The sequence below is a fragment of the Stegodyphus dumicola genome, chromosome 6 (assembly GCF_044657685.1).
Source record: "Stegodyphus dumicola isolate Sdum_Otavi_A_Nest chromosome 6, ASM4465768v1".
Classification (NCBI taxonomy): Eukaryota; Metazoa; Arthropoda; class Arachnida; order Araneae; family Eresidae; genus Stegodyphus; species Stegodyphus dumicola.
This window is the reverse complement of record NC_140773.1, coordinates 78,221,942-78,248,968: the sequence shown is the minus strand read 5'-3', so window position 1 is coordinate 78,248,968 and position 27,027 is coordinate 78,221,942. Positions and strand designations below refer to the sequence as shown.

Sequence of the window (27,027 nt, the reverse complement as noted above, 5' to 3'; positions counted from 1 at the left end):
AAGCTATTTCTTTTGTTTATAAGTTGTTTTTCTTTGTTAATAACAAATAAATAATAATTAATACATTGTTTTTAGCAAAATATTTCTCCTTGTTTTGATGGCAAAATTAGAGAGTAAAAATTCTTTTCTTTCTAGGCATGTTGAGTTTTAGTTTAAAATTAGCTTTCATAAAAGTTTCAGAATTTATATAATAATTCATATTTATGTTTTCAAGACTTTTTTTTGGAACAGTGTGTTTTCCTGTGGTATTTTTTCGAAAGCCATTTCATGCTAAAGTTATGCATATTTTTTTTGTTTTTATTTTTGCTATCCTTTTATAATTATTAGGACTAATAGAAAAAATAAAACCATTGGTACAAAAATGTCTAATTTTATTATAGTTATCCATGGCACCTTTTAATTAGTTGATTTGTGTTTTATTTGCTTATATTGAGAGCGAGATGCTGAAATTGAAAGAAATGCAGATAAAAAAACTAAAAGATTAATGGTTAATCCGTCAAAACAATATTTTACAGACTGAAAATCCTAGTTATTAAATTAAATAAAATAAAGTATAAACATGATATTACCTTAAACTATCCTCCTACATTTTTTATCATTTAACTTCTAAATTTTACTCGTATATTTAAGTTTTTTATTTGCTGTTCCTGTTATTAAATTGCTTTAAAGTAAACCAGTTTTGGAATTTTCATGGCATTAAAATTTTGCATTATTAATTCTCCAAAACTGTTTCACAATAAACACCAAAATAGTAGTCCGTAACAACACAAACCATCACCGAGTAGCTTCTATTTTAATGCTATTTCATTAGAAACATAAATTCAGTACCTAATATATATGCTCTTTATCACTGCATGATAACAGAACACGATTACAAAGCACCAAAGGATTTACCAAAGGATAACGAAGCACCAAAGGATTTACATCAAACTTATCCTGTTGCCTATCTTTGCTATGATTGGGAATACATAGCTGCTTGATGAATAGAGATGATATTATAATTGGGTAAACTAGATGCGTTCTTGCTCCTTTCGCGTATTCGGTTTTGCAAACTCTGTCTGGCTTATATTCTATTGCGACCTATGTGAAGTGTAGGTAAATGCGTGTAAATATTCAAAGGGTTTTACATATTATAGGGATGTTCGCAACTATTCCGTTTTACAGTAAGACCAACCTACTTCCTTAGAGTACATATTAGGACATAACATAATAAAGTGATTAATAAAATGCAATTAGTTTTCAGCTTTTCAATAAACTTGCGTTTCATATTTTACAGCAAAAACGATTGGAGCCTGATAAAAGCATCTCACTCTTTTCTGAATTCTTAATTAATCAATGAGGATTCAGGATTAACGATTTAGTAGCTGAAAGTTTCTTTTCTGGTGACTATACTCAATTCCTCTGAAAATTTAAGAGCGATTTTAATTAAGCCCCAAAGTAACGAAACACTTCCAAAAGACTTAAAAAGTGAAATAATTAGGCTATCAAAAATTATTATTAAAGAGAACATATAATCTTTAAAATTGTTTATGAGAGATTTAAAGAAATGAAATAATTTTATACTACATGCAAATTTTTATGTAACGTTAATAATGCAAAATTAAAATTAGTTATGCAAAATTTACATAAGTAACGATATGTGATAATCTATAACAAATCTAAGGGATTAAATAATGAAAGGTAAGCGTATAATGAATTACTTTTTAAGTTTTAAATAATTTTTGAAATCTGTATTCATCATTTAAATCGAATTATATGTCTCTTCTATCTAAATGCTCTTTTGTTAACGCCAAAACTCTAATAGATAAAATTTATAGGACAACTGTTAGCGATACGAGACACTTCGCACTGGATTACGGCATTACTAGTGCACATCCCATATACTATACATCTGCTTACAGGCGTCACAGCACGAAAACGCCTCCTTTAAGCTATTGTAAATTTATCTATTCGTGGGCTATGCAAAACAATAAATCAAAAATATTTCATGTTCTTCCGACAGGCATCTGTCTTTTTCACTCCTTTAATTTCATCGCTCCTATTGTTTTAGGGAAACCAAATTAAGAAATTCTCTTTGTCAGGTTTTTGAAGGATTCCACTGAGTTACATTAGAATAAGGTTTTATTGGTAATTCAATACGACAGTATCAAGGTTTTAAGGCATCACAGAGCTCATGCTAGAAAGCAGGTCGTGAGAGATACATGCTTCGGTCCATTAAAAAAAAAAAAGGAAAGAGACGCAACAAGAAAACACGCAGCTCTAACAACTATTTCGTATCTTACTTAAAGGCAGTTCACGTTTAACACAGATCGATAACTTTATCATCAAATATTTCTTCCACACAAGGTTGCATATTCACGACTACGTTCAAAATGGCCTGAAGTCAATTCACATATAACTTGGAGATTTCTCTGCCAATCCATGCTTCCTTTTTCGCGAAATATGCAGACGGGAATATTTTAATCTGAAAAAACATCTTACTTTTTCTACTTTTTTCTCATTTTCCCATGATTAAAGTGAAAGCTTCTCAGAAATTGTCGTTTGGATTTTCAAGAATTCTAGGTTTTTTTAACTCTCTCCCTATTGCTTTACTTACGAGGTTTTTAAACCAGCATTTCGTCTGGTAAAAATTTAAAAAGCAAACACTTCTATTCTGCTTTAAAAATATTCCTCTGCGAGTTCATGAAAAAAGGTGAAAGTTTGAACTTTTTCTTCGTCACACTCATTACAGCAGAACTTCGAACAAACTTTACAGAAATTCAGGTCACGTTTCAGTTTAAAGATTTGCAGCCAAACATCTTATTTCTAGAAAGTTTTCAAATCCATCTTAAAAACAACAAATAGGTTAGTTCCCCCAGGAGATGATCTTCGATCTGGGTATTTTCTTTCTTATTTTTCGTAGTCAAGCAGCCAACGTTTCCTTTACACTGGAGATTTCGCTTCTTGAAAGTACTTTCGGATTTAGATTTCTTAGATTATGGTAAAGGATACTACAGTTATCTGTCTAAAGAAAGTATGCCTTCGTGAAGAACTTTCTATGGGAAATTAGTTCATACACATTTACAGATAGGGAAAACTACGGAAATGCCAATGCAGTCAACCGAATTTGAAAGGTCTTAACTCTTTCGCTCACTAGTAGTAAGTTGAAAGTACTTTGGGTAAAATCTTTGCTGCCAGTTTCGCTCATAGAGTTTGCATAATTCTGGTATGTCCCACCAGTGGCCGAGTGGTTAAAGACTATAGAACGCTAGTAGTTCATCCCGGCTCCGAATCCAGGTGAGTGGGTTACCTGCATGGATCGTCTTCTCATTACGTAGCATGAATCTGAGCCAGATTCGGTTAGAAATTCCCTCACAAAACAACCCTCTCCTTAGGCAAAAAATTTTACATGCTTTGACATTTTTAAATAACCAGACCTTGATAATCGCATACGTTACATTGAACATGCTTTGTAACACGTTTCGGAAACGATTAAACACATTTTAAACCGATGTTTTTATGTCTTATTTCATTTAACAATATTGCATAAAGTGCCATTTTTCCCCTGGTGGTGAGTTTTTGAACACTTTTTTTTTCCCGCAGAAAATAAATTCCCATAACCTCCATTATACGATTCCCAAACGTGATAACATTTGGTCTCGTAGTTTTCCTTTTATGACCATTTCAAAGTGGAAATTTAATTTTAACCACCATGTAAATTAAACTTTGAAACGCAATTCATGTAATTGATATTTTAAAAAAATTGACAAGAATGCAAAATTTATGGAAGTCTAGCAATCGAAAAATCTTAATTTTCTTGTGTGAGCACTGAAAATAACATTAGAAGGAAAGAAGAAAATTAGGGAGAAAAGTAAGCAAAAATTTGCAGGGAAATTTGGCTGTCAGACATAACAAGATGTTTAAAAAAGTTGGACGCTTTTGAAGATACTTTCAGGATACTTCAAAGAATTTAGGTGTTCAAAAAGAAAACACTTGGACGTGTACACCAGCAAATACCATCAATTGAGCTTGTGTTAACAGAAAAGACAAAAACGATATCATTGCAGATTTAAGTGAAAAGCAACTGGTTTTAGACTATATGGTTGTATAAATTTAAATTACGTTATAGAACATCATATCGTATCATAAACAGAGAATCCCATGATTTCTTAATCGAATTATTTGAAGATTCAGGAGTTTAGCCAGTGATGTATGTGGATGTCACCTACAGACGTTTTTTACCCTCCTGATGAAACAGCGGCTGAGCGGTAAAGTCGCTGAACACTGGTAGTTCGGTCCGAGGTTCGAATCCCGCGAACGGGCTGGCTGCATGGGCGTTTTCGTGGTTCTACCCATGTGTAACGTGTATACGAGCCAGTTTCCCTTAGAAAGTACTCCACGAAGGCATTTCTCACTTTAGGCAGATAGCCCTCGTGTGCCTTGCCGTAATTGAATAATCCAATCCAATCCCTTAGAAAGTCCTCCACGAAGGCATCCCTTCTCTTAGGCAGATAGCCCTAGTGTGCTTTGTCATAATTAAATAAACCAAAACCTCTTGTCTTTCCTTTTATCTCATACCTTCAAAATGCTTAGCTTCTAAAGACTGATAAAGACTCTGATGAAATGGATTGAATTGGATTATTAAGTTGCGGCGAAAGCAGGGCTATCTGCCTAAAAGGAAGGATGCCTTCGTGAAGAAATTTCTAAGGCAAACCAGCTGGCATACACGTTAAACATGAGAAAATCCACGAAAACGCCCATGCAACCAGCCCGTTAACCGGGATTCGAACCCCGGAGTGAACTACCAGTGTTCAGCGACTTTACCGCTCGGCCGTTTGTGGGCCTTTATGAAATGGAAGGCGATAACTTTATTTAAAATGATTGTCAGAAATACCTAGATGTTTCAAAAATTTGGATGCTTTATAATATACTTGCAGAATACCTAAGGAAAAAGAGCAAGAATGAAGCAGAATGCCTGAAGAAAAAGAGAAGAAAAAAAATAAATTTTTGCGTAAATTTTAGTATTTGTACTTTTTTAAATTTAAAACTTTTTAATCTTATGATATTTGATTCTTCCAATTTCAAAAATAAAATATTTGACGAAAATATGAATAACGTTTTATGAAAACAAATGTAGGATAAAATTGTGTAAAGCAATGGGCACAATGATAAAAAGGTTTAAAGCAGTGTATGCAAGTCATTCCAAGTTAAAATGTCTGTTATAAATCCCTCTTATTTATATATATATCTTTTCTGAACGGAATATTGAAAGGCGTGTTAAGTGTGCTTTACTGTATTTTCTCTTTTAATGTATGCAGTTTTCAAATGCATCGTAGTCTGGGTTACAAAGTATTCTTCCGAAAGAAACGCAATTCAAATCAATAAAATCAAATTCTGGAAAATTTATATTAATAAATATATTTAAAATGCTTAGTTCGAATGAATAAATAGAAAATTTTAAAATAATTATCTGAAGAGACAATGCAACACTAACAATTAAAATAAAAGTATAAAAATTTAAAAATTACCTAAAATAATAATTATGACCAAAAATATATATAAAGAAAACTATTTGAAAAAAAAAAAAATAAATGCTGCACCTTCATTTACGCAGTTCGAATAGGTAAAAAGAAATTTTTAAAACAGTTATTCGAAAAAAACCATGCAACGTAAACAATTAAAAGAAAAATTCGAAAAAGAAAAAAAAAATGCTTAAAGTTTATAACAATTATAATTAAATATATAAGATAAAGAACATTATTTGAAAGAAGGAACGATTGGGTCTTTTTTACCTCTTACGCACTATTTAAAAATGGAAATGAAAATAGGTTGCCACATATTAAGAAGTTCGCCAAGTGAACTAATTTTGGCGCAAACTGAATAAAAAGCGCCAACATAAATTTATGAATTTCTCCGTAAATTTTGCACCAAATTTTACAAAATTTAATATTTAGGCATAATTTGAGTCGTAGAATCGAAATATTTAAAAATATTGGTATGTTATTTCAGAAAAAGTCCGATTTTGTGTCAACATTCCTATGTTAGAATAGTGCTATATATAAGTCTAATATATATCCTAAATCGCGCTTTTGAGACATGTAGAACGCAATTTGAATTTCGTGAATCGGACCAGTAGAACGAGAGATATAGAACTGTCCCCCCTTTTTTTTTGAGCAGTGTACATTTAAATGGTTAAAGGTTGTCAAAGGAGGGTACAGAATATAACGGCAGCATTCTTTCACTGCCCCGAAGTTCATGTCTATTTTTTTCATAAGAATTAGAAGTAATTCAGGGCTTCTCTTAGAGCCTATGAAACATTCTAGCCAGGAATTTATGGATTCATGCAAAACCTGGATGTTGATTATCAGATCAAGGCATGAATATCCAATCTTTCACAATCCCATATGTCGAATCTTGGCTTAAACACATAAAAAGGCACAGGAAAGCCAATGTGCCTGTAAGTAATAAATATTAGAATTTAAAATAAGTAGGTATTTTGGCACTGTAATTACAAGAAAAGTCGTGTTGCTTATTGTGTCCAAAATAAAATATTACTTGTCTGTATTATATCCAAATGTCCCATTCCAATGATTGTTAGGACATTCAGCTCATACAGAATTAAGAGAAAAGAAAAAAATAGGATTGCGTCAATAATTTATTTAGGAAAACGCACCATTTTAATAAAAAATAAGAGACTACTGGTTTCTGCACACTGGAAAAAAAAAAAAATGGCTAAGTCAAGTGACAAGTAACGGGAGAAGCGAGCACAGTAGCGTCTAGCTCTAGCATGGTTTATGCTTCACACATGCGTATTTTGTTGGCGTTATTGGCTGGCGTCCGTTATACAGAATTGGCATTGTATCATGAGATTGGCAACTAAAGACATGTTGTTATTCCATTTAATTTTGTCTTGTTGCAGAAGTTAAGCCTGAATAAAAAACTTGAAGCGTTGTAGAAATCAAGCTGTTTACCGATTTCTTATATTTGCGTGATTAGTATTAAAAGTAATTTTGTATGTTTGTATTTTGGATTATCACTTTTATGACAACTGTAAATATGAAATAAAAAACAAATTTGTAAAATGAGGTTAAATTAGATGATTATGTTAAGCTCTCAAGAATTATATGCCTAGCATGAGACATGCCTTTGTGGAAAGTATGAATTTGAAAAGAATTTTTATGATAACAGTAAATATAAGATGAAATATCAAACAAAACTAGATTTGGATATACATGTAAAATACAGTTAATGTTAATTGATTATTGCACGTTACAAAAACCTACAGCATTAATTTAAGCAGTTCATAAACATTCATGCGAGTGAAGAAAGAATAAAATCTATTTCCCCATACGCATTTTCAAGTCCTCAGTAAATAAATGCTTATATATTTGGGCACAAAGCTGACCACATACGCTCTTTTAAAGTCCTAGGAAATAATTGCTCGCATAATTGGGCACAAAATTAACAAATTTCACATATTCCGCACCACTTCACTTACGCATCGCTGAAATCTGAATTGTGAATTTATCGCCAAGCCAAACACACATAAATGTTCTTTGGCCAAGCGACGAAGGTTACCATGCTGAAAATATGCCTATTGCACATGCGTGATGCATAAACCATGCTAGGGCTGTACGTTACTCGCGGAGCACCACCCCTCTACCATAGAGGTTAATTGGTATAGGGCTGCATCCCTCTTGTCTAGAGCACCCCCAAGATGTTGTGGGGAAGGGTGAGGGACCGCACGAACTCCTAACATCAGTCGCACACTACTATTTCTATAAATATGCTGCAATTGTTGGCTATGTTACTTATGTTAATTCCAATTATAAGATTTCTCCTTGAAGTAGTGCAGTGCCATTTGAAACAATACCAGTTGAGCATTATTTGGATTGAATATTAAATTATTTAGATGCCGTGTTATGCACCGATTTATTATATTTGATGCATTGTCAGTTGAGTTGTTATTCTACGATGTCTTATATTCGATTTTGCATAGATTTGTACCGATATTCGATAATTTGATCGTAATTGATGTCACTTGTTTCACTAAATGTTTTTGCTTGATCAGAAATTTACAAAATGGTTGTTGATTGGTTCTCGGAAATGGTATATGCTGAGCTGCTGTTAGAGGGCAATCTGTCAAATAATGTTCCAGTGTGCCCGTAGTGCCGCAGACAAATTGATCACTATTAGCAATAGCATGGCGTGCAAAGTAGAGCGGGAAGTTCTCGAAATACATCGAATCATATGTTGGTTGGCCACATTTCTGTCGGTGTCTACATAAGAAAAATGAAAATAAGTACGCCTGCCAGTGTCGCTAGAATACCATTCTTCCTGCTACATTATAATGGCTTTAAGGCGAGTAGCACGTTTCAGATAGGAGATAAGCCAATGTGTTTGTACTTGCCAGTTGAGTTGCTATTCTACGATGTCCTATTCGATTTTGCATAGATATGTACCGAGTTCCGATAATTTGGTCGTAACTGATGTGACTTATTTCACTAAATGCTTTTGCTTGATCAGAAATTTACAAAATGGTTGTTGATTGGTTCTCGAAAATGGTATATGCTGACCTGCTGTTAGACCTACTTCTGCTTCTATGTTTAAAAGTTGCGTCTTTCGCGAGGAGATCTGCTGTCTCATTACCAAGCTTGCCAGAATGTACTTTTATCCATTGTAGGTTTATTTCATAAGAGGACTATTCCTGCGTAGAAGTTTATGAATACAGGAAATAATTGGAGAACTTTCACTGAAGTTTTGTCTTGCCTGAAGCGATGACATGCTGTCAGAATGAATCTCCTCGTATGTTTATTAATTTGTTGTAAAATATTCTATTCCTTTCTTCATTGCAATGGCCTTCCCTTGAAAGACGCTGTTGTTTGTCTTTAGGTGCCCCTTCTATTGGTCAGTTATGTTTATATTTCTGATTACTATATATACATGGCTTACATTAGTGTTCATTTTTGAGGCATCTGTAAAAATCATGGTATCTGTGAGTGGACATGAATGTACCTCTGCATTGAGATTCACACGTATTCCTTTTCCTTGTAGGGAAGGGTGTGTATCTAAGGAGTATGTCACCTTTTAAATGGCTAAGTCACAGATTGCTAGTAATTTGTCTAACGTTATTTACTGAATTACGTGGGATATCGTGATTTTCCGTATATTAACATGAATATGGCCGGCTTCCTTTAGAAACTCATCCCAAATGGCATCCTTTATACAGGCAAATTTTCATCAGTGCTTAAGCTTAATCGCTATTTGCGTCGTCCACCGTACTGATTAATCTTGTATAGTCATTAGATTTATTTAAAAAGAGGGAACTAAAGAAATTAGGAATTACATGGACGAGGTTCAAGCTTCCGAGTTACAAATTGTTAGCTGAACATCATAAAGGCATGTGGCAAGGAAGAAGAAAATTACATGCGTTTCTGCTCACTTAAAGGAAAACTGGAGAGAAGTCACTGAATCCAGGTAACGAATTCTCGTCCACCACAATTTGAGTGCCACTTGTAAGTAGAAAATCATGAATGAAGTAGTAGAAATCGGAGAAAATCATGAATGAAGAGTGGTGTGCTCTGGACATAACTTAAGCTCCGAAACTTCAATTCCAGACGGCCGTGCTTCCAATTACATCACGAAAACGTACAGTAAGGTAAGAGAAATTTCTTGCTATCTAATGAAGGTGGCGAAACATTCACTGATCGACTTTCAGATCGAAGTATAAGTTTTATGTTTCAAGACACCAAATATATGATAAAAAAATTATAAATACTTTTTGAACAATGGTTTCTAAATGTGCAATAGAATAATAAGTCAAAAGAAAAAAAAAAGTTCTATATTCTCTTAAAATTTGCTCATAGCAGCAACTCCTTGTAATGTTTTTTTCACTTTCTTTACTTCCTCGTCAAACGTTGAGGCCAAAAGTTGAAATTACTTTTGAAACATTTCCGTTGGCATCAGAAAGTATTTCGTATCGATTTCTTAGTGGAGAAAGCGTTTTCGGGTTACAGGGGCAGTGGAGTGTTTATAATCTTCTCTACTCTTTCCAAAGATTTCGAAATGCATACATGGAGTCTTAAGGTCATTTTTCTTGGTCACATCTGCAATCCTTTTCAATTCGCGAAGGAATATAACGAGATACAGCAATTTTAGATTTTGCGAGACGATTGGAAACTATTCAAAAAGTTCTGTGAAATAAACCTGGTTTTTCCCACAATATAATCTGACTTTCAGAAAGTAGACTACTCCTGCGTTTCGGTCCAATCCGTTCAGCTATTCTTATTTCACCTTTCAAGAATTTTAATCTTTCGCTGACTTTTCTATTGTTTTCCTTTTTTTCCCACTATCATTTTCAAACATTTTATTTTCGTGAGGCTTTATCCTGATATTTTTTCATTTATAATGCAGTATAAAATGATATTGTAATTCCTAGTTATGATTTTTTTAAAAATTTTATCACTAAATGGAACTAAAATCATTTTGCTGTATGTTTTATGCTCACTGCATCTTAGCACTTAAATTGCAAGAACAATTTAAGCTACAGTTTTTACAATTTACCCAAGAATTGAGTTTTTAATTCTGAGTTTCGAAACTGGCAATTTGTCAAATCAATACGGACAAAGCAAAAGGCCGAATATTTAACCATAATTGACAGTAAAAATTTGAATTTAAGTATTATAATTATTATTATATTTAAAATACAAAGTATATTTGCTATGTTCTCAGAAAAATCTATTTAAAAACAATCCGGCCAGAGATTCTTTAAAACTCCTTAAACTATTTTTATTTAAGAGATTCTCTCTGAGAAGTATGTATGCCTCTTATTGACACAGTAATATAATCTTCCATTTAGTATGTAGTGCTACTTACTGGACGCATCACCATTCGATGAGTAGTACGAATTTCGCTCTTCTAATAGAATTTGAATAGATCTGCCCCTTTCAAGACATGCCATACATATTAACCTATTACATACCAAACACACCACACCATTAAATGATGTCAAGATGCTAAATTAGAATTTGAATGTCTAAATCATGCCTCGAAATAGAATAATATATTCTGTAATAATCGATGATACTGATGCACGATCACACGATATTAAAATTGTCAGAAAGGTATCTCTAAACTAACATTTAAAAAGTAGAAACTGACATAAAGCTTCTCTTCTTCACTTCTAATTTTCAACCAAATGAAATGTAACATTTTACCTCTTAAAGCTGCATATACTTATGCATCTTTTATCAAACTATATTCTACTCCTAACTGCAGTAGAATTTGAAAGCTGGAAATGAGGAAAAAATGTTTTTATTCATTTTCAGTTTGGATTTTAAGATTGAAAACTAGAAAGAAGATGCAGAATATAATTGATTTTATAATATATAAGGAAAAACACCTATTTTAGTGTAAGGGACAAAAATCTGAATTAATAGTAAAATACCATTGTTTGCTAGCGAAATGAAGATACATCGGGCCCTAATCTACAGACTGCATGATCATTATATGTAAAAAATGACATGCGTGAAATCTTAATGATAATTATGCAAATTTTCTGTGAAACGCAAGCTTTGAAATGCGTAAGCCACAGAAATTCTGACTGAGCCATTTACACTCAGTGTTACTGGAGTTAATGAAATTCAAACAGTCATTTACTGTATTTACAAAAATTCTGTAACTTCCCTGAATTTTAGTATAACCTAACATAACTCTGCATTTTGACAGAAAAAAAAAAAAAAAAAACTATCGGATTTTTATTATCTCACAACGGTCAGCTTGAAACTGAATATCAAAGGCTGAAAGGTAAAATCGCTAAACACTGGTTGTTCGACCTAGGTCAAAATCCCGGTAAACAGTCTGTCTACAAGGAGATTTTTCATGTTCGTTTTTTCCTATATGCTATGAGAATACGAGGAGATTCTCCTTAGTACTCCATCCACAAAGGTATTGATCTTTGCCATAACCCAAATAATCCAGGAAGCAATACCAGATTTTCGCCCTCAATGAGTATAGAATACTATGCTACTTGTTAAACTCTTGTTTAGGTGCTTAAATCATTGCGTCACTTAAATATACTAAAATATGAATAAGTAATAAAACGGCTGTATTAGCAAGCGCAGTAATTGAGGCTATTTGAGTAGAGTAAAACGTATGAAGTTAAAAAGAGCAAATCTTTTCATAAAAGATTTAGTGAGAGAAATTGGCTCACAGTCACGCTACAAGTGGGGAAACAACGAAAGTGCCCATGCAAGGCAAGGTTTGATCTGGGATCGAGCTACTTAACCACTTTCTCATTAGTGAACCCCAGTAACCTAACAAAACCAAACTAAACTAACCCAAGTGAAGGGAAATAAAAAAGGAAAAAACAACGTCGGAGAATTTCTAGAGAGCAGCATTATAATTATATGGCTATGATAACGCGAAGAATATTTTAGGGAGATTATGAAAGCTTTAAGGTTATTGCGCAGCCCAAATGAAGAAATTGCGTAATTCTATCAAAATAAATAAATAAAAGAGTTTTTAAGAAACCAACAAATGCAGGAAGGAAAAGTTACTGAAGCATTTCTAATTTTTATTTTTCTGATCAAAGATTCCCGCCTTTTATCCGGATGTCTGACACACTTAAATTAGTATTGTTTGTATAATCAGCATACAGGTTTCGAATACTCATAGTTATTTAACTGCTCAATGAATAATTTATTATGTATACGAAGATTTGCAAGGGGAACGCATTCATTCCTTATCTGAAAACTTAAAAACTTGAATTCTTCAAATCGTTTTTCAGATCATTCAGCCTTTTTTCACTGAGAATTTGAGTGTATAAGAAATTATAGATGAAAAATCGTCCTCTTACTGAATTGTGAAAAAAAATATTCTTGAGTTTACTGAAAAATTCAAACAAAAATATTACATTCTTCGTATAATCTCCACTAATACTTGGAAAGAAAAAACTTATTATTAATTAGTTTATAATTTATTCCATTTATCACACATTTAAGCAACGGAAATTTGGCCTTAAATGTTTTGGATGGAAGGGAAAAATGGCAAGCGATGCATAACAGATTTTCTCGAAATGCACGAGACTTGCCTAAAATAATTTTTATCCAGCTAAAATTAAAAGTTGACTTTAAAGTGTTTCTTTTACATACAGCAATTATCTTTTTTCTCTGAACTGATATGAGCACAAATACATGCTTAAGTAAATAAAACCATAATTTTAAGATATTTGTATGCAAACTATGTACAGAAAATTAAAGTAAAAGGATACATAAATGATATTATATTACATAAAATCGATAATATAAGACAGCAAGGGCAGTGGGTCTCCGGTACAATTTTGTGTTTATACTTTGCAAAGCGTAAGATATTTATGTTTCAGATTTAATCAAAAAGCTTGGTGAAACCTAAGAAGTGTGTTGCCATTCGGAATATATTTATTTATTTTTCGAATTTAATAAACAAACTCAGCGGTTAAGAAGAAATACGAGGTTGCTATTTATGTTTCTGGCCTAATGCCGAAAATCAAATGTTTATGACAGAAATTGGGTTTATTGTTTTTCAAAATATTTTCTATGAAGATCAATATACTTTTGCATGCGTTTGAACCAATTTCCATTCCGATCGAAGTAATTCCAAAGCATGCGTTTTGAATGCATCAATAGCTTCTACAGGTTCGCAAATCGCTGACCCCGAATTTTTTTTTTTGATGTGTAGGATTAAAGAAAAGTCATTGGGTGCCAAATCAGGGCTTTGCGGCGGATGACCCATCAATTCGATGTTTTGGTCCGTCAAAAATTCCTTTGTTTGAGCCGATGCGTGAGAGCTCGCATTGGCATGATTTCCTTTTTTTCGAATTTCTCCGATGACTTCCGGAAAACAAATGGTCGTGTAACATTCGGAATTGACCGTCCTGCGTTGCTCTAACGCTACTGTCACCATGTGAGAAGTAATGCTGAAGAAATAGGCAACTATTGCTCCGATGTGCTTATTCCGCGAACAACCTTTGCTGGATTTGGCTCGTCTTGGAAGATCCATACAGTCGACTGCTGTTTTGTCTCTGGCTCATATGCATAGATCCATGATTCGTCACTTGTGTATATGTTATACACAACCTTTGATGCACTTTGTTTGTCAGATAATGGGGGATACAACACCGACAAACCTTTTGTATGGCCAAATGTTCGGGTAATATCTTATTGCTGCTTGTCATACTAATACCCAAAGATTCCTCAATATCACAGTATGACACATGACGATCTTGCTTTATCAGTTCACTTACATCATCCATATTTTCTGCTACAGCAACCAATTTTGGACGACCTTCACGGAATTTGTTGTTGGCCCGATTAAATTCGTTATACCAGTCTTTTACAGTGCTGTATGATGGTGCTTTATCGCTATATAAAGAATTAAGTAAAGAATTAAGTTCATCGAAACACTGTTTTGATTATTCACGTCGAAAGTTATGGAAGATAATCGCATGAAAAGGTTCACGAGTCAATTCCATTTTTTTTCCCGAGATGAATTTTTCAGTTTACTGTAAACAACACAAATCGCGAAAATGGCAAAACGCTCTGAAGAACTTATGGTCAAAAATATAACTTTGGAACGATTGGAATCGCCCTGCGGTCGTCTAGCAACACTTACTGTTGTCAAGGCCAGAAGTATGAATAGCAACCTTTGTTATGCTGCCCGAATTAAAAAAAAGAAAATATTTTCCATGAGGCAATGTTTTTTTCGTTCAGCATAGCGTAAGATATTTAATTTTCCTTAAAATTTATTCTGTTATTAATTAACAAAGTAAGCGATTTAAATGCAATAAACTCAGATTCATTTAAATTGCTGTTAATTACTAACTGGACCAGTGGAATTGCACTAGCTGTATTAATTAAAATCATTCATATATATATATATATATATATATATATATATATAAAGAAAGGTGTCCGTTTATTTGTTTGTGTAGGTGTAATTCGTATAAATCTGTAGTTATATATTCCGATCTTGATGAAAGCTTGTTCACTTGAACTCCAAAATAAGAGGTCACTGTCGACAAAATGTTTCGAAAAACCAACCCATGGGGTCCACGCTATGGGTCTTTATATTAAAACGTTGCACTCAACTCCCCCCCCCCCCCGCATCTTAGGTTCAAATCGCCATTGTTGCGTTTTCGCTATCAGTTCTTACTCAAACCATTAGATGGCGCGTTGTTCGTTCTTTCTTTCCAACAGTGTAAAAGTTTTCTTAGCGGTATAAAACCTTCAAAGTAGGATTTAAATGGGCTATCAGTTTTAAGTGAATATTTCAAAAAAGCTGAAGAAATCGGCAAAAGTGTATAATATTTCCGAAAGCTCATTTTCTAAAAACGACGTAACTGATAACAAAGGCAAGTACCAGTTCTTACTAAAATTTGACATGTCGCCGTGTTGATTCTACACAGGTTTATTCCAGCTTTGTAAAATTTTTCACAATTCACCTCGAACCAAATTAAGATGAAAATCATTGTTTACCTGATAGTTGGAGAAATCTATTTCCATTCCTTTAAATGAAACTTCATCATTCTGCCTAAAGCCTGCACAGTGACGCGTACTTCAGCTGGGGGACGTGTTATAACGTAACGTGGTTAGTACACTGTTTTCGGTCATCGGTAGACGGCGTTGCAAAAAGCGGGGGGGGGAGGATTTGCTGAGAGAGTCGATATGGTGCTGGGGTGCGTTCCAAAGCGGCAAACATAGAAGCAAAACCATCACTTTTTTGTGTTTAAGTTGTGCGTTTTTGAGTAGAAAATAAGCCTTTAAAAATGCTTGCTAAACGACCGTAGAACGTGTGCTTCAACTCTTTTATTATGTTAGTTTAGGGTGTGCTTTTAGTCTCGATCCTCACTTTTTTGTCTGTATCATTTCTGGGACCGCATCACTTTTCAAATTAAAAGATGGTGCTGCCAAATGTTATCACCATGCATTATTTTTAAAGAGATAATACAACGAATATTGAAAAAAATATGACAATACAGATAAAAGTATATTGCAACCAAACGATATCGGTGTGTTATTTTTAAAGAAATAACATAATAAATATTTAAGATAGAAGTGTTGGCTCGTGTAAACTAAAGATGGGTCATTGTTATTTCTTTGTGTTGAAATAAAAGGGCTATTTACACCCTTCTTCTAACTTTGTCTATCTACAGTTTAAGACCTCTTTAAGATCCTCTTCAAAGGATTATTCCTCTGAAGTCTTTCTAAAGCTCATTAGTTTTTGCTACCAAAGAAAGTGAGACTCTATAACTTAACATTCTATCTGGTATTCTAAAGATATGCTGTTATTAAATATTTTGTGATTTTGTTGTTAAATCGCATGGGGCGAAAGGGCGAAGAAAGTAATGTTCAATAAATAAATTAAAAAATATAAAAAATAAATAATAAAAAGACAAATTTGTCATACTAAGTCATCTTACTAAGAAAACTGGACATTCATATGATTAACTTAAAAAAGACTGAAAAACAATTAATGGTAAAATTTAACACTGCTTTGGGAACTCTAAACATATGCTGCTTTTAAACATTTTGTGCTTTTGCCGTTGAATTTTAGCTTGCGAAAGTGTGGAAAAAGCGATGTTTAAAAATGGAGTTAAAAATACAAAAGTAAATAAATAAATAAAGTTGTATACGTCATCTTCTTAAGAACACTTAGCATTGATAGGATAAACTAAGAAAAGACAATAATCGAAAAATGTATGGCAACACTCTATCAGGAATTCTAAAAGTATGCTGCTTTTAAAAATTTTGAGATTTTACTGTTGAATTTTATATGACGTAAATGCGAGTGAATCCAAAAGCAGACTGGTGAACTGCGATCTCATGGAGAGCATAAAAAGGCCTTATCAAACCCTTTGGTGGGATGTTAAAATCCGAATCATTTCAGACTTTTTTCTTAGTTTCTTTGGGATGGCTTTTATTAGAAAAATAATTTTATAATTAATTGTTATATTGAATGTTTGTAAAAAGGGTCTGCAGAACTTAAATGCTGTTTTTTCCCTTAAGTTTAGATCCCAGACATTTACATCCAGCAATAACACCTTTCGAAATAATGCAAAGAAATTTTTAAAAATATTTTCAGGATTGCCGCTGAAAGGATACTGTAACTATAAAATCTAGCTTCTGTGCATAGTTTCTATAGGTTAAAAAGATATAGTTAGTAAATATTCATTAATATTTTAATAAATTAATCATGAAGTGCTGGATACATTTGCATACAAAATTCACACAAATATTTGAGAGCTAATTTACTGAGCTAGGTCACAGTTTCTATTAAAAAGCGATAGGTAAAATGTCCTGAACACGGATTTCTAACACAATGGGTAAAAGGCCATTCTCTATCATACTAAACTCGCAAATTGCTAAAAAAAGACTTAGTTACTAAAATATGTAAACATTCCGTATAAAACAATGAAACGTTTTGCATTAAAACTTATTATTACTTAACATTTTATTAATTGCTTACAAAGATCATATAAAAAGGGTATTTTTTATTTATTGAACACGGCTATTTTTAACACCGGAACTGTGCTAAAAAATATTGTATTTCATTTTGATGAAATTTGCTTCTGAAAATACATGTCTAGGATCAATATTTTAGTAAATAAAGCCTGTATCCAAAATTTTGGAACATCCTGTACCATTCGGGAACAAAACCACTTTTAGTTGAAAAAATGCTTTTGTAACAAAATGGGCTAGATTGGAATATTGAATTAAGATAAAGGATGCAAAGGCTTAGTATATCATCTGTAATATTTTGACCAAGAACTCTCCGAGATACGGAGTATGAATGTTACCTTCTATCCTGTTTTTCCAGCAAATACTACTTGAAGGTTTTTTTCACGCGACTGATTACAAGCTGATCGCACACTGCAAAGTCACTGAGTACCCTCTAACATCTATACTTTCGTTGCACAAGATTCAAGCACGAGTATGAGGCTTATGTGAATTTCTGCTATCTACCACATTTTTTAGCTTTGCCGTTACTATGCTGACTGATAAACGTAGAAGTAAATCAAATTTATCTAGTATTTTTAGAAATTCGAGTATAAATTTCAATAACATTGTTAAATTTTTCATATTAAAGTGATAGCTTGATTCAACAGAATGTATGTAATAAAATTTACAACAATTATTTAATATTAGAATACTTGAAGGTCTTTTAAACAGAATAGAAGGTCTTCAAGTTAAAATACTTGAAGGTCTTTTAAAACAAATAATTACTATCCATATTCTGCACAATTCTTTAAATGAAGCTTGTGGAACAGAAGAAAAAAATAAAAATGAGGGATTTAAAAAATTAAAAAAAGGAATTAACATTATTTTTAATAAATTACCCTCAATAACAGAGGGGAATTCAGAAATATTTTCACCGCTTTATTTTCTATCTTTATGTACAACAATGTTTTAGAAATCGCGGTGTTTTATCCTTCCTTTCTTTTCTCCCACGATGTTTTGTAAGACGGCATTTTCATCTTGCGCTGTTTATCTGCGATACTTTACACAGTAATCCAGAAGAATTTCTAGTCTTAAAGTTCCAGCTCATATATATTTATAAAATTCCAAATTTAAAACTTTTTGTAAAATATCAGAAAACTTTGTAGTGTATCTAATGTTTAAAGAAATAAAGCCTGTAATTAGTTTTGCCTAATACACTCTAGGTAACGTGATATTCACTTAACATGAAAAAAAACTGGGAAGTGTTGAAAAATTACAAGAAGACAACCAGTACTCAAAATAGCAATACTAAAGTGAAAGGTGCGATGCGTAGCAGAGTATATTTCTCTTTTATATGCATGAAAGTACAATACAGTGTTAGTCCTTAAAAGATGGAGTAATTATAACAATACCTCACAGATACTGTATGGTATTATCTTTAATTTCATGAAAGGTTAACAGAAAACACATTTTTTGTCACAGTACTGAATAAACAATGAAAACAAAAACCGGCAAAATCCGTGATTCGTGTGAACACGATCAAAGTTGCCGTGAGAAGTCAATACTGGACGTATATGAACTTCTTCATTTCATTAAATATGACAACTTTGCATGAGTTTTTCAACTCATAAATCTTTTTTTATTCTTTGTTTAATTTTAAAAACTGCTTTCGCACAGCTGTAAATTGAGAATAACCGAAATCGCGGAATTGAGGGCCCATTATACACAAAAGGGAAACGAATGTTCCATTTAATAGGTAAAGAAAACATTGAAAGTGAAGAAAGAAAAGGACAAATCTATATTAAGAAGAGGAAAAAAATACATCTCCATTTTAGCCAAGTAATGGCTTTCCTTATTTCGTCTCTTTCGTAAGGTCTAGAAGCCAAAACTATACCAAACTTGTAATTCTCCGGAGGCTTAGAAAGCTCCTAAAGGACGGAAAATAACTTAAAGCTGTCGACGAAGAGATTGTTCTAGCTTGCATGTGTGTGCTTAATCTTTTTCATTTGGACAAGTTACATTAACTGGTTGTGCCAGCTCTGATAAAAACAGTCTCACGTATGAGAAAAATAATTTATGAAGGCGGAAGCAACTAAGAACGATGATATTCTCTAAAGTTCTTTTCAATATGTTGTAATATGCACAACACAGAAAATGAGGTATTCAATCACTTGTCTCTCACAAATCGATACTTATTTCTAGAGAAAATGGCCATTATTTCACAAGGAAAATGACTATTATTTAGAGGGAAAATGTCAAAGGAAATGAATGAGGTTTGCAGAGTCGCGAAAAGGCTGAGGCAAGTGAAGCATTTGCCTCAGGTGAATAACTAAAAAGGGCATCAAATAAGGTATGAAAATTCTGAAATTCGTTTCAAAAAAGAAATTATGATCATTAAATTTCAACTTCGGAACACATCAAGAAGTATCAAAAGAATTTTGTGTTTTAAATCATGCAGATGAATTAAAAATAATAACATATTGATCTATTATGAAATGTGCTGAGCTTTAACAGTACTGAAGATACTGTTTTGTAATATTAATAATTCCGGGTTCCATTTGAGTTTGGAAAGCAGGGTTTAAAATACTCTTAACGTTGCCTATTATTGTTGCTTGTGGCAAAAGGAGCTTCAGCAAATTACAAAATAATAAAAAATAAGTTAAGAGAAAAATTCAGATATGCCATTCTCTGTAATATAACATAAATTCGATGATTAAGTTGATTTAAAAATATATGTTTGTATCTACGCGGAATCTTTTGTGGAGGGGCTATATTTCTCTTAATATGTCAGCCCTCTTCCGAGAAATCTGTTTTTTTTCTGACTGTTAATTTTCTGACTTTTTTTGTACTGTTCTATCCTATTTCCTTGTATGCACATTTTTTTAATGTATGATTTTAAAACATACATTTCAACCAAATACGTATTTTTTTAAAAATTATTTGTATATTCGTAATTTCGAAATCAAAGTGTGACGAATGTTTAAGCTATATGTTTAATTTGTATTATTGTGTCATAACACAAAGACACAATAAAGATTAGCCATAATGTTGCACATTTTAGAAAGCAATCGAACTTGTCTTGATAATGCTAATAGTTCATGAATGTTCGCGTTAATTTTATAAGGGAGTATTTAGATGTTGTGCAATGGCTCATCAAACCTGATTTTAAGTAAACACACTTTATAGCCCATTAGTAACTGTGCTATGGTGGGGAAATGTTGCCAAGCTTCCAATTTTCATAGATCAACATATCTTCAATCTATTTCCCAATTTCTCTAGCAGAAATGAAACCTTAAAATGTCTTGAATAATACATATCCACTCCAATTTAATAATCGAGTAGAGCTGCAACCTGCATAAATTGAGTTTAATAAGAGCCCAATGTATAATATGTTCGATGGACAGAAGACGAGTCTTTCATCGTTAAGGAAGAAAGATATTCGATTCATATATTGGTTTTGCTCACCTTTTATACGTAGGTTATTTAACGCAATTCTTAGAGAAAACAGGATAAAGAAAAAACGAAAAGTGAAAGAAACAAATTTATATATTATTTATATTTTTTAAAATATATGTAAACACACTTGGATAAAAGGAACGGTCGGCAATCAAAATGCATTGATACTTTTAATATAGAACCAATAAAAGATAAATAAGGGTTTTGATGAGAATTATTAATAGTGATGTTATTGTGCATATCTTATAAGGTATTTCTTCCTCCTATTTAGCGAGCCTTCGTGGTGTAGTGGTCTGCACGCTCAGCGCGTAATTGAGAGGTCCGCGGCTCAATTCCCGGCGAAAAAGTTGCTAATTTTTCATCTTGCCTGCTTCCAAAAAAATACCTAATGCTTCTACAATCTGAAACTTATTCCATTTGCAACAGGATCTTTACTCTGTTTAATATGAAACACTTCTGCCACAAAGTATTGGACCGGACTGATTGTCGCCTCTCGAGGATAAAGGAGATGAATAGTAAGCTTCATTCGGATGATAAATGAACACTTATAATCATAAACATTTGTCCATGAGATTCAATTGAAGGTGTAAATCTTATAATTATTATACACATAAAAGCTCTTGCAGTTTTTTTCATATAAGCAGCGGCTGAGGTTCAAAGTTCAGTTCTCACATTGCTTCGAATTAATAACTTACTCGATGCCACACACACTAAAACACGAATGAACCAATAAACAGATTTCAGATCTTAAGCAATTTATGACAACAATCTTGCTTTATAACTAAGCAATAATTTTTAATTTACCTATGCTTAAGAAATATAATTCGTCGTTTATAGTCGTCGCATAAGATTTAATTCGTATTTGAACTGAAATGTAAGGTGAAGAGTTATACATTTCATTCGAAATCGAAGAAGCCTGTTGAAGTAGTTGTTGCTAATCCCAAGAAATTAGTAACCCAATGGTGTGCTGGTTCTAATTTTAAAATCTAACTCTTTATCTCATACATTACTTTGTAGGAGTTCTTATTTTTCTCTGAAGTTTAAGAAACTAGTCTTACTCTATACGAAATCTAAAATGTAACTCTTCATTTATCCTGGAGTTCAAAATCACTTTGTTTTATTTGAGGTGTAGGTATAAGTTTGCATACATGATACAAAAGATCTAATTCTAAGATTATGTATTTGATACAAAGTTGTAGCGCTTATATTTAAATTTAGTGCAAAATTTTGTATACTTAGGACAGTAGAGCTGCAAATATGACATAAAGAACGACAAATTACAGGTTATGAGATAATTAAAACGAAAAGATTTTAGTGATATAACTTTGATAGCTGAACGGATATTAAAGACTTATCAATGAATTGCATGATCGCAGATTCAAACCCTAGTGAAGCCAAATTGTTTAGAGAAAGCTTCAAAATGGATCTCTTTAGATGCCATGGAAGTTTAAAATATTTTACACTATAAAACGTATTAACAAAAATATTTGTTACTTCTTAAAACACATGTAAAATCCTCTGCAGCACTGTATAATGAAAGATCTCGTATTGAAATCCTTTTTCCTTTCTTTGAAAGAGGCATTCATCAATGTGACTAATGGATCAGACAAAGAAGAAAAGGTGTATACAAAATGCAGATAAAATTCATTGCAAGTTAAACTAAGATAACAAAATGTGAAAACAAGAATGTGTCTGGCATGATTATAACATGAATATTTTATAAATTTAAGTACATCGTAAAAAATGACTCGCCTTTAATTTTCTCACAAATAACTTATTTCAGAAAACTAGTATGGTAATGACATATACAATAAAGTAATCAGAATCTGGAACTGGCAGTAATTTATAATGCAGTGTTAAAATATTTTCATACCGCGAATGCAAAACAAATAGCCTTATATTGTCCTATTCATAAGAAAAATTAACTGTATTTTCAATTAAAAAAAAAAAAAAAAGTAAAAAAAACTTAAACTGTTATTTAAAATTTTTATCAAATGATGTTGATACGATGAAATGCAAAATCGAAAAATAATGCAGCATGTTTCAAAAATAAGTTGATAAACTAAACATGCTGGTCCGTTATACCGTGATGACAAACAAGATTTACATAGGAAATATCCAAAGGAAACAGGAAATTGTGAACGGCGACCGCTAGAGGGCAACGTTCACATGCTCATGGGAGAGTGGGATGTGTGATCCTTTGAGGCGAGGACATTGCAGGAGATTGGTGAATCGGTTTACTAACTCAGTCCTTTATGGACATTTTGTAGAAGAAGTGTTGCCGGATCTGATGGTTGATGCTCCTGCAGCTACACGCTGAAACATGTCATTTCAACATGATGGCCTGCACATTTTGGCACAACTATTTAGGACTACCTCGGTAGGATATATCTCGATAGCTGGATTATCAGTTAAAATTAAGTAAATGTTCCTTTTACCATTTCTTCTTCTTATTTTATTTATTCTTATTCAAGATTCGAAAGATTTGAGAGATTCAAGATAGAAGATGCTGGAATGTGCAAATGATTAGAATTTCACGCCAGTAACAGGACACTTCGAAAACAATATAAACGAGCGCAAGAAATGTTTACATTCGGAAATTCCATTTAGTCACTATTTTTGTGTATGCTATAAGTTATGTTACGCCTCTTAAAAGAGAAGAGTTCATTGCAGCACGTCACCGAATTAATCTTCGATAGCAGAAGAATCTTACGTACCGAATGGCGGATTATCATACCACATCACTGGGGTACGATAAGATTCAGTAATTAGTATGAGAATTTATAATCCCTAAATTTAGGATGGAAAGCTCTTCAGAGTGACAAGCAAGATCTCAACATTCCTCATTCATTGCTGCCTAAGATGGCATATTCTCTGCTTTGCTGTTAGGAATCGTACAGGGACATCATGTATCATATCGTGATAACAGGCGTGCTACACAACAAAAATATAAGCGCTTGCAGTTTGGAGACGATTGCAGCTTCCCAGATTATCAGCAAGGCCATCATAAAATTCAAGGTCTACAACGACATGCATAGCTACGTCAATGACATAATGTCATTTTTTCGGACGAATCCGGGGATTGCTTACGGAACATTTAAATTCCTATAATTTTGCAAACGGGTTGAATATTTAGAGCAGTCTTTCCCTCAGATTGAGTTTTTGCTTCCTCTTGCGTAAAATACTGACAGTTAAAAACATACACTTCTAGTTCAATAATCGAACTATATTCAAACAACTCAGTACGCTTTAAAAGATAATTTTACCTGCTTCTTGAGAGTTTCCACTTGCTTTTGAATTTCGGTTTCTGAAAGGGAGGGAGTACTTGGTGGTCCAGACTTTGATTGCTAGAAGAAAAGAAAAAAAATTCAATAGTTTAGTTTTACATTCAAAATACCTAAAGAACACAACTCAGTCACAAGAGTGAATGACTAAATAACATAAAATTAATGAATCTGTAAACGTATCATTTTTCCTTTTTTTAGTTAACCTTTTTCCCCATTGTTTATTTTTAAAGCTAAATTAATCTTATAAAAATAACCTTATAAAGTAATCTCACTCCCCAGAAATCTCAGTTAGCTCCCCTTCCATAAATATGCAGGGTTATTCAAAATGAAAGAGCAGATTGCAAACATGTACAAAAGATAGAAACATAATTCTAACGTTAATAGATAGAGAAAAGTGTACAATTTAGTTAGGATAAAAGTTCCAATCATGCCCGCATTGGCGCTGTTGTTTGTTCTGGTATTATTTGTCGGTTGGTAGTCTGTAGTGAAATGGCGGCGACACCACAGGAAGTCTTCCTGTGTTCTACAATTGGCAAAACTAGAGTCCATTGTTGCAGTTCAGCGAGCATTTCGCCGTCAATTTAATAAACAGCCACAGCGTCATCAGAAAATTTACGAGTGGCATCGAAAATTCGTAGAAGATGGTTGCATCTGCAAAGGGAAAAGCACGGGACGTCCACGCACATCGAACGAGAATATCGAGCGTATTCGTACACTTTAAGAGAGGAGCCCAAAGAAATCCATATCGCGAGCAAGTAAAGAACTTAAAATTCCTCAACCAACGGTATGGCGAGTTCTAAAACATCGTCTGCAGAAGAAGCCATACAAACTGCAGTAATTGAATGCATACATTGAATGCATACCATAATTGTAAAACGTTTCTGTATCCATTAACGTTAGAATCATGTTTCTATCTTTTGTAGTTTGGAAGAAATAAATTTTTAAAATCTGCTCTTTCTTTTTGAATACACCTGTATATTCAAAATCAGTGTACTATATAATTTCTCTTCGTATGATGACCTTCAAATGAATTTACCTTTTTAAAATGAGTCATATTAATTAAAAGTTGTTTTGCAGTGGTGTAAAATTCCAGGGGCTGTACAGGTACGTAGTTTAATGTGAAATTGTGCTGCAAGTAGCAGAACTTTATTATGCGCACTACCGTTATTTTGACACACAAGATGTAGAATTAATTACTATTTTTCTCAGTTGATATTTAGCTGCTTGTAAAGTCTTATATCTAGCGACAGCCATAACTCACCGCCATTCTTTAAGAGAATAATAGCGGCCATTAAGTCAAGATCCGCAGGTTTGCTATATAACGTATACACTACTGTAATGTCTGCATATTTTATTAAAAATTTTTAACACATATTTTCATTTATGGACATTATACAGATCATTCAGTTCTAGGCTAAATGATTTGGGTACTTCTCCGTTTCGCCGGCGCAAATCTCGCCAAGCAGACTTTATTGGCGAAAACACACAGTATACAAATAAAAAATGTTGACAAATGTTAGTTCTAAGAATTTTTTATTTTAAAAGTATAAAAATTTTAATGTCGTTTAAAATTTTGTAAAATAGGCCAATAAATGAAGACAATAAATTTGTAAAAAGGCATTAATTTAAGAATTTACTATGCTTTCTTGGTACAACATCCTGATTCGCTGGTTCATATCCCGTGACCCCAAGTGATCTCATTTCACGTAAAACTAAGCTACAAAATTCTAATTCTCTCAGAAATTATCTATATTAATTTCAAGTTGAATCTTAATTTGGAATGCAAGAATTATTTCGATTCGTACGAATAGCTTAGTCAGAAATTATATAAAACTGCAGCGCTTAACTTCGCTAGTGCATTCTCATTGGAATGGATGAATTTAACCCTTGACTTTGCCTTTTCTATATTTTCGCCATCGGGTGAGCCGTATGATTTCATCTTAATTGACTTAATTAGCGCCCGCGAATGGCCATAGGGCATAAAATTGAACTATGTGGTAAATATTCTATGTAATTGTATGCCAGTATTGAAATAAACAATCAATCTGATAAGAAATGGCTGAGACTTGTTTTGAAAAACGGAAAACGGAAAAGTACCATGATTTGCATTTATTCTTCCTTAGAAATCCCATGATAACACTAGGAAGCATAAAAAAATGCGTAGATTTTAAGGGTGTTTTAAAATGCGTAAAACTCGTTATATTATTAATTACATTGTAAATTATCTATGAATAATTTAATGTCATTATGATTTGGGTATTTTGGAAGAAAATGACTTTTGCTAATACTGCCTATTTATTAGTTTACATTCAAATTAAACTGTTACACATATTACAAATTTTATCGTTAAAATACATTATTTAAAATACTATAATATTTACCTGGTATGTATTTTAGAGCTATCGTCAGTTAGATAGATATGTGTTATTATTATTAGCACTATCAAATTACAAAACGCTGCATAATTTGTTTCTTACTTATATTACGAGGGCTATCCAGAAAGTAGATTACGTTTTGGAATAAAAAAATAAACAAAGTATAGGAAACAAATTTTATTATATACAGATGAAAGCCACACTCAAATACTACTTTTCTACATAGTCACCATACAAATTAAGGCATTTATCGTAGCGATGTACGAGCTTGGAAATTCCTTCGTCGAAAAATTCGGCCGCCTGCGCCTTCAACCACTTCGTTACCTCTTCTTGCAGCTGTGCGTCGTCATCAAAACGCTGCATAGCCAGCCACTTCTTCATTGCTGGGAATAGGTGGAAGTCGCTCGGTGCCAGGTCGGGACTGTACGGCGGATGAGGAAACAACTCCCACTTAAA

At 32.9% G+C, this 27,027-nt stretch overlaps 1 protein-coding gene across 1 annotated transcript in view; it reads right to left on the bottom strand.

Annotated features, from left to right (window-relative positions):
- LOC118187971 (regulator of G protein signaling 7-like) overlaps nt 1–27,027 on the bottom strand; it is a 434,333-nt gene that overhangs the window by 121,675 nt on the left and 285,631 nt on the right. Inside the window, exon 9 of the mRNA XM_085818561.1 lies at nt 24,176–24,256. Within this exon, the coding sequence (XP_085674687.1) occupies nt 24,176–24,256 (81 nt within the window). The remainder of the gene's footprint in view (nt 1–24,175; nt 24,257–27,027) is intronic.